Source organism: Balaenoptera ricei, chromosome 6 (genome assembly GCF_028023285.1).
Source record: "Balaenoptera ricei isolate mBalRic1 chromosome 6, mBalRic1.hap2, whole genome shotgun sequence".
Classification (NCBI taxonomy): Eukaryota; Metazoa; Chordata; class Mammalia; order Artiodactyla; family Balaenopteridae; genus Balaenoptera; species Balaenoptera ricei.
The window spans coordinates 88464198-88473428 of record NC_082644.1 but is presented as its reverse complement, the minus strand read 5'-3'; the positions used below and the strand labels follow the sequence as shown (position 1 = coordinate 88473428).

General features: G+C 50.4%; 1 protein-coding gene across 1 annotated transcript; it reads right to left on the bottom strand.

Moving 5' to 3' along the window:
* Window positions 1-232: 232 nt before the first annotated feature.
* On the bottom strand, window positions 233-4750 carry ALDH1B1 (aldehyde dehydrogenase 1 family member B1). Its single transcript, XM_059926502.1, has 2 exons — window positions 4695-4750; window positions 233-2624 (listed from the first exon to the last, which is right to left on the bottom strand). The coding sequence occupies exon 2, from the start codon at window positions 2612-2614 to the stop codon at window positions 1061-1063; it is 1554 nt and encodes a 517-aa protein (XP_059782485.1). The 5' UTR covers window positions 2615-2624; window positions 4695-4750; the 3' UTR covers window positions 233-1060.
* Between the last annotated feature and the right edge of the window lie 4481 nt (window positions 4751-9231).

Below are 9231 nucleotides of genomic sequence, written 5' to 3'. Positions count from 1 at the left end.
TGATTTGCAAACAGAATATGTGAGTTTATTTTAATTTTTAACTGAAATTAATTCACATATCATAAAATTCACCCTTTTAAAGTATGTAATTCAGTGCGTTTTGGTATATTCACAAAGTTGTGCAACCATCAACACTAATTCCAGAACATTTCAAAACCTCCCCAAAAGAAATCCTATAGCCATTAGCAGCTATTCCCCATTCCCTCCTCCCCCAGCCCCTGGCAACCACTAATATACTTTCTGTCTCTATGGACTTGCTTACTCTGGATATTTCATATAAATGGAATCATACAATATGTGGCCTTGTACGTCTGGTTTCTTTCACTTAGCATAATGGTTTCAAGGTTCACCTACATTGTAGCATGTGTCAGTACTTCTTTCCTTTTTAAGGCTGAACATTATAAGAAATATTCCATAGAAACATTTTGTTTATCCACTCATTAGTTGATGGACATTAGGGCTGTTTGAGCTTATTTTAAGTGAATGGTTATATAAATGCATTTTCTGTCTACCTCTTCCCTCAAATTAAGGACAATCAGTAGCAAAATGAAGCAATGCAAGCAAGCAAACCAGCCAGCAACTGGTACTTAGAAAAAGAAAAGCAGCCTTGATTTTTAGGGTACGTCACTGAAGAATGGGGCCAAGATTATGGGGTCTAGCTTAAAACTCCTAATGCCTTCCAATCCCATGTCTGAGATGAGTCTACCCACTAAGACGTCAGTTAATCCACCGGGAAGTCCTTGGATCAGTAAGAAGAACTGAGAGCCATGGTCTGGATCAGTGTTTCTTAATCTGTCGTTCAGAGACTCCTAAGGTTTCATGGAAGTAACACAGGGCCACCAAGGGGGCTGGAGTGCAGGTGGACAGGGCTCTGAGCCCGGCCCCCATCCCTGCTTTAACTAAAGCAGCTCTCATTTTAATTGCTTTATTTGTTGAGGTTCCCTCTAAGTGTTCATCTGGGACAAATAAAGGGGGTCCATGGCTAAAAACCTGTTTGGCAACCACTGGCAGGTGGTGGTGGCATCCTTGGACTAGAGTTGGCACACCCTGGCAGCTGTTCTTACGAGTTCTTCTGAGGAACCTTGATGGTGACTGTCTTCACCTCTGTGTAGGCGTTAAGCCCATCCTCCCCGAGCTCCCTCCCATTGCCAGATTCCTTAAAGCCTCCGAATGGCGTGTGGCAGGTGACAATGTTGTAGGTGTTCACCCACACCATCCCAGCTTGGAGTGCCTGTGTGAAGTACACGGCTTTGTCCAGGTCCTGGGTGAACACAGCAGCAGCCAAGCCATATCTGGTGTTGTTGGCCCTCTCAATCACCTCCTCCATCTTCCTGAACTTGAACAGAGGCTGCACAGGCCCGAAGATCTCCTCCTTGGCAATCCTCATGTCATCCTGCACACCACCAAAGACCGTGGGCTTGATGAAGAAGCCTCGCTCTCCAAAACGCTCCCCACCGCAGAGAAGTTTTGCCCCCTCCTTCTGGCCAAGCTGGACGTAGCCCAGGATTCGTTCAAACTGTTCCTTGTCCACCTGGGGCCCCTGCTGGGTGTCCAGCTCAAAGGGGTTCCCAACTTTCCTCTGCTTAGCTTTTTCCACAGTTCTCTCGAGAAACTCATCATAGATGGATTCTTCAACGAAGGTCCGGGAACCAGCACAGCAGCACTGACCCATGTTGAAGAACAGGGCTTCAGGGCACTGCTCCACGGCGTGGTCCATGTCGGCATCGGCCAACACAATGCTCGGGCTCTTCCCACCCAGCTCCAGGGTGACTCTCTTGAGGTTGGAATCACCGGCCGCCTTCTGGATCAGGTGGCCCACCTCGGTGGAGCCAGTGAAGGCAACTTTGTCAATATCCATGTGATGGGCGATGGCCGCTCCTGCTGTTGGGCCATAGCCTGTGATGATGTTTACCACCCCAGGGGGAAATTCCGCCTCTTTGACGAGGGAGGCCAAGTACAGGGCAGAAAGGGGGGTCTGCTCTGCCACCTTCATGACCACAGTGTTGCCCGTGGCAAGTGCCGGGGCCAGCTTCCAGCCCTGCATGACCAAGGGGAAGTTCCACGGGATTATCTGGCCACAGACGCCAACAGGCTCGTGCCGGGTGAAGCAGAAATGCTCGCCATCCATGGGGATGGTCTTGCCATGCCACTTGTCAGCCCAGCCAGCAAAGTACCGGTATACCTTGATGACCTCATCCAGGTCCAAGACATAAGACTCCTGGAAAGGCTTCCCATTGTCCAGGGTCTCCAGTGAGGCCAAGTAGACACGATCCCGCTCCACTAGGTCAGCCAGGCGGTTCAGCAGCCGGCCCCGCTCTGAGGCATCCATCCGGCGCCATGGAGACCCCAGGTGGAAGGCCTCCCGGGCTGCTTTCACCGCCCGATCCACGTCAGCCCGGTCCCCTTCAGCCACGTGGCCGATGACCTCCCCCGTGGCAGGGTTGACTGTCGGGAAGGTCTTCTTGCTGACCGCGTCTTGCCACTCATTGTTGATGAACAGCTGGTTGTAGCGGATGTCTGGGTTCAGGATGGGGCTGGGGAGGGCTGCTGCTGAGGAGTACGGGGCGGCCAGACGGTGCAGGCAAAAGAGCCGGGGCACCAGGAAGCGCAGCATGCTGAGTGCTCTGGAGAGGGACAGGAGCCAGGGTGAACGCGGAGAGGGAAGCAGCGGTCCCCCAAAGGCCCATCAGCTCAGATGTTCCAAGATTCTAGCATAAAGGGGTGTCACCTCTGAACACATGGATCATAAGGGCTACAGAAGCCCTGAAGAACTCTCTGGTTCAATTCGTCATGTCTGATCTAGCCTCTTGCTTACTCCTTCACCTCTTCTGGGTCTTCACTCAAATGTCACCTTCTTAGTAAGGCCTTCCCTGACCACCCTTTATAAAACTGCAACTTTCCTCAGCCCCAGGGCTCTCTCTCCCCCATACTGTGCTCTATTTTCCCCCATCTGACATACCAAATAGTATATGTACATGCTTATATGTTTATTGTCTGCCTCTCCCCAACAAAATGGGCTCCATGAAAGCAGGGACTTTTTTTCCTGTTTCATTCATTGCTATGTGCCTGATACCTAGAATTACGCTGCCTACAGAGTAGCTGCTCAGTGGGTAGTTATTAAATGACAGACAGAGGAAACATCAAAATATCCACAAAGGCTGTTTACTAAGGCTGTTTAACGGATCTACGGGTAGAGTAAAAACCCAAGGGACTCAGAACCAGAGTTGTTGAATGCTGAATGGGGTCGTGCGTATGAAAAGCCTGGCACACCCACCCAGGTCATCGGAGCTGGTGGCACCCTCAGAAACCAGCCCAGCCCAGCCCAGTCCCCCGGGGACCGGCTTCAGCTTTCCCAGGAGTGCAGTGAGTCCGGCAGCTGGAAAGAAGGCTCTGTTTACTCTTGCCTACAACTCTGAAACCAGTGTAGACTTTATTAAAAAAACTATAACGTTTAAACAGTCTATAAAATTTGTTCAATGAAATTTAAATGGTATATAAATTTCCTAGATTCATTAAAGCAGTTACTCTCCAGCTAGGACATCAATCCCTCCACCTCTGCTGTCTCTCTTGAGCCTTACCCCGCCAGCCCCCAAAAGGAATTGCACCTGCCCTACCCCCAGCACACACACCCTCTGACACTGGGGAGGGAGAGGAGCAGAGAACTCATCCAGGAAGACAAGACCCCAGCCAGGTCGCTGGCCCCACGCAAATCAGTGCTGCCCAGGAAGCCATCCCTTGGAAGAAGCTGAGCCAGCAGAACTGTCAGGGGTGCACACAGGTCCACTCTGCTCAGGACCCTGCCCCATGCTGGGACAGAAGCAGCCTTGGGTCCAACAGGCCTGGGTCTGAGGAAGGAGGAGTCCCAGGGGAGGTTAGGATAAGAGGGATGGGGGGTCACTAATCCATGGGGTGGTGGTGCAAGGGCTCAACAGGCAGGAGGGGTGGTCACAGACCAAGGCTGGCAAGCCTGCTTTCATGCCCAGCCAAGGCTGTTTCTACTCTAGGGGCCTACGTGGGGTGTGCACTGGGCCTCCACCTGCATATGGGAAGAGGACTGCTCAAAGCACACCATGCTTTGCAGTTTGCAGGCCACCTTCTCAGTAGTTAACTGACCAAGGCTTCCAGCAGCCCTGATGACCCTCATTGTGGAAGAAAGCTGGGGATCAGAGAGGTTCTGGGACTCACTGAGGACACACAGCAATTAAGAATAGGAGCCTCAGGCTGGATTCCCACAGCCCTAGCTTTGTGTTTCTTCCGTACTACGGACAATTTCTTACAGTTCCCACTATTAGCGCCCAATGTGCCAAGGACCGGACCTTCTGGGTCATCGAGGACAGGGTGGCTCCCACCTCATCCTTTCTGCGGGGAGGCAGTGCGTGTCCTGGCCTCTCGGCTACAGTCAGAGGCCCAGTAGGCCCTCTGGGCGGGAGCGATGAGGCCGAGCTAACCGGGAAGGTTTCGAGGGTGTGAGTCCACGGGGCGATAAGGCGCCACCCCGGGACCCGGGTGCTGGAAGGAGGGGTGGGAAGCGTGAAGAGGTTCCTACAGTGCACGCCGCCGGGGCAGAAAGGCCGGTCCCCACGTGGGGACGCCGAGACCCAGAGAGGAAGCCTCCACTGCAGGGAGGGAGCCTCCACTGCAGGGAGGGGAGCTGCGGCCTGCCCGGGGGGCCGAGGGGGAAGGGCGCCAGTTACCTGCAGCAGGCTGGCGCTCGCGCTCGGGTGCAGGTTCGGATTCTCGCAGGTCTAGCCTGGCCTCTGGCTGGGTGCTCGCCGCAGGCCCCGCCTCCGCGCAGTGGCGGGGCTCAGCCACCAATGAGGCTCCGCCTGCGCCTGGGGCGCCGCTGACCTCCCGCCCCGCTGCTAAGGCAGCTCCTCCCTCCGGGCGCAGGCGTGTTGGGGCTGCTGGGACTGGGGTGATGGGACTGGGGAGTGGGGACTGGGGGCGGGGAGCGCCACACCTTTCCCACGTCCCAGCGCCCCCTACCCCGGGGGGTATCCCGCAACACGCCAGCGCTCTCCTCTCGCATCGCCGCTCGGAGCTGGAGTCCTAAGGCCCTCGTTGGGAGCAGAAACAAAGACGACGAATGGGCAGGAGTTCTCAGGTCACACAGCAATCGGAGACTGGACCCCAACTGTATTTTTCCTTTCTCTCTCGCACACGATGCGCCTTGTTAGGTTACCATCATTTGAACCTCTCCTTAACCCCTTCTGGGTCTCCCCTCTCTCTCAGTTTTTTCCTTGTTTCACTAATTTGACTGTCTTCCACTCTCTCTGCTCTTTTTCCCAGTTGATTTTATATTTGTGTTTTTAAAAGCTGCATTTTTAAAAAAAGGACATAGAGTATATGTGCAATGTAGAAAGCTTGGAAAACACAGAAAAGGATACAAGAAGAAAATATATTACTTTCAATCCTTTCACCCCAAAGTTGCCATTCATCTTGCTGGTATTTTTTCCTCTGCATTTTTCAAAAATTCTTTTAATAAAAATGAAATCATATGGTGACCTCTATTTTGCTACCTTTTTTTTTTTTTTTAATTTATTGATTGATTGATTGACTGATTGATTGCTATGTTGGGTCTTTGTTTCTGTGCTAGGGCTTTCTCTAGTTGCGGCAAGCGGGGCCACTCTTCAGCACGGTGCGCGGACCTCTCACTATCGTGGCCTCTCTTGTTGCAGAGCACAGGCTCCAGACGCGCAGGCTCAGTAGTTGTGGCTCACGGGCCTAGTCGCTCCGCGGCATGTGGGATCCTCCCAGACCAGGGCTCGAACCCGTGTCCCCTGCATTAGCAGGCAGGTTCTCAACCACTGTGCCACCAGGGAAGCCTTACCTTTTTTTTTTTTTTTTAACAGCAATTTATTATGAACCTTTTCTCATGTCACTAATTAATTAAAAGACAACATCATCCTCTCCGGGGTGGTGTAGAATTCCATGGTAGGGTGGATTGTTGATGGACATTTAGATTGTCTCCATCTTGTTGTTGCCATAAAGGAAGCTAAATCCAGAACCTGCATCTCTCAGTCACTTCACTTACACTGCACCCTCCTTCTGGTTGGAGACATTAGGAAGCTACAAGCTGTTTCCCAGCCTTGTTTGCAGCTAGAGTTCTGGATGTGAACTCAGTGGTGCCGATTAGCAGTACCCCTGTCACATGTGGAAGGTGGAGGGTATTGTCCTGCCCCCTTGGGTCATCACTAGCATGATGGCAGAAACATGAGGATTTTCTGCATCCTTCTCCAGCTTCCTGGGTGTGGGGTGGCCACTGCGACTGCAGCTCCTTGACTCCAGCTACCTGTTCCCTTGCTCTTTGAATCATGGCTGCAGGGGTGTGTCTTGAGCTAAATAGCTCCAGAGGTGGCCTCAGATAGTAACAGCACTGGTGGGCCACATCCATCTCATTCTGGGCGTCAGTCCTGAAGGTCGAGTCCTCCCTGATTCTCCCTCCCTCTGGCCCTTCCAGCAATTCTGTCAGCACCCAATGTCTGTATTAACTCTCTACCTCTCCACATATTTAGAGTACTCACATTTTCCTGTTTGAACCTGACTAATTCACATGATTCTTTCCTTAAGCTACATCTCTATGCAAGCTTTTGTTACCATGTCATCCTTAGGATGTTCACAGTCCTTGAGGCAAAATTTAGTTCTTCACTAAAAGCACTACATCTTGTGTCTTGCCACATCTATGTTCATGTTTTCCCAGCAACCATGTGGCCCCTTGCAAAACCCCTTCTGCCTCCCACACAGCACATGGCCAGCCTAGCACCCCTTGGGCACTTGGCATGGCACTCCTTGGTAGATTAACTTAAGGCTTATTTGGTCAACTATTAACAGGCCTCATTGATAGAGGCAGTGAGTCTATGACAAAGCAAGTATCAGTCAGTCTTCATATGGTCAGACCACTTGGAAAGCTGTGGCAGGTGTGAGAGGCCAGCAGCAAACAAGAAGTGACCCCTTGGGAGAGACTGTGTCCTGTGAGGAGCAGCTGAAGGAACTGGGAGTATCCACCCCTCAGAGCTCAAGGGACAGGATCTCACCCTCCAAATCTCCAAAGGGCAAAAACAGACGTAGTCTGTGGGGTCCTAGAAGACAGAGCCAGACCCATGAGGGGAAGTTAACGGGGTCAGAGGAAGAACTTCATGACAAAGCAGAGCTGGCTAAGGATGGGTAGGAGGGGCTGCCTTGAAAGGCAGTGAGCACCCCATCACTGGAGGAGTACAAGAAAGGATATAAAACCACTTGGCAAAATCCTATAGAGGAGAATACCAGATAAGGACTGAACTAGACCAGTGGTTCCCAAATGTAGCTGTGCATCAGAATTGCCTGGGGAGCATTAAAACAACAACAACAACAACAACAAACTTTATAATCTCCCTGGGCTTACCTTCAGAGATTCTAAATTATTAGATGTTGGTTGTGATCCAGGAATTTTTTAAGTTCCCCATACGCTTCTGATGCACAACTATATTTGGGAAGCAGCAGCCTAACTGGTCTTTGGGATTCTATGACTCCATCATGGGTGGTTTTCAGAAAGGGACTTATCAAGTGAATGCTTTGTCTGTATCTAGAGTCCATCCAGAAGGCCCACCCTTGACACTTCATAAGCTGTGGCTGGCACCAGAAAGTAGTCCTGTTGCAAGGTGTTTGTAAAAGCATCCAAAAATTTAAAAAATTAAAACCTTCCACAGTGCTTGACATTTATGGTTTAGAGAGACGGATGAATGTGCAATGGCTCAGGGTAAAATGCACAGATTATTTCTGCAGGAGGAATGTTTTAGATTCAGCTTTTTAATTGGCAAAAAACGATCCAGGCCTCTAGAATGCAAGTTGGGCCTGGGGCCACTATGAGTGTTTGGACTGAAAGGACTGAAGGGGAATGGTGAGATAACACAAGCCATAGTCAGGTCATTGTCAGCAAAGAATGTCACCCAGGGATGTGTTTACACTGGCCTGGTGGGGGAAGAGAAGCTATATCTATCTTTCAGGGTTTTGAAGCCTTGGATGTCTAGGAAGCTGTGGAGAAGACTCCAGGCTCTGAGATAATGAATGGATCAGACAGATTCCAAACAAAAAGACACGCCAGCTGCCCTGGGCATTGATTCTACAATGAACATAGCAGGTGCCTCCATTCTCTGCATTTGAACAGAAGATGGAAGACGGGGTCAAGACACCAAGGGAGGTGCAGGAAATGGAAGTTTAAAAATAAAGATGCATGCAAAAGCAAACCAAAATATACCTCCCCCCCTCTTTTTCTCCTACGTGGACCTCTACACTCTGCTAAATTTACAGTCTGTGAACATGAACTAAGTCTGAATGTTGTCAAACCAAAGCAGCCCTGAGTCTTTACCACAAACTGTTTCCCTCCCACCTGCCTGGCTTCCTTGTTCGTTCCCTCCCTCTGCACCCCAGTTCATGGTTGAGAAAACTGAAATCCAGAAAGGGAGAGGGATTTGCCCAATGTCACAAAGGAGAATGAGTGTCTGAGTTCCGACTAGAATCGAGACTCTCACGCAAACACACAAATAACACTGGGATGGAAGCAGACGTTGTGGCAGCACATGGGCATCTGCAGTTAAGGATCCTGAAGTAGGCAGATGATCCTGGATCATATGGGTGGGTCCAATGTAATCACAAGGGTCCTCATCAAAGGGAGACGGGAATGTCAACATCAGAGAAGATATGATGATGGAAGCAGAGGTTGGAGTGATGCAGCCACAAGCCAAAGAATGCAAGTGGCTGGGAAAGGCAAGGGAACAATTCTCCCCTAGTGTCTCCAGAAGGAACATGGGTCTGCCAACACCTTAATTTTGCCCAGTGACACTCATTTCAGACTTCCGAGCCCCCAGAACTGCAAGATAAAGTTTGTGGTGTTTTAAGCCACTAAATTTGTGATAATTTGTTACAGCTAACAAATGGAAACTAATACATTGATTCACTCAATCTATAGGCCTTATAGGCATTTGGGATTATGGCCTCTGGTCTAGCTGGAGCAGGCCAGGTGGTCGACAGTATTCTGTTGTGTAGACACTCCATAATTACGGTGGACATCATTTCTCTTGTCTGCCCAACATTCCTTTCTTCTAAAAACAGCACCCCCTTCTCCTGCCTTCACCCCAATCATATTTTTGAGTCAGAACTACCCATCATAGCATTCTACATATTTGGGAGACCTTGTTAAACCTTGTTAACTATAAATGCCTTCTGTTCTGCGTGTCTAAGTTGCCCAGTGATGCC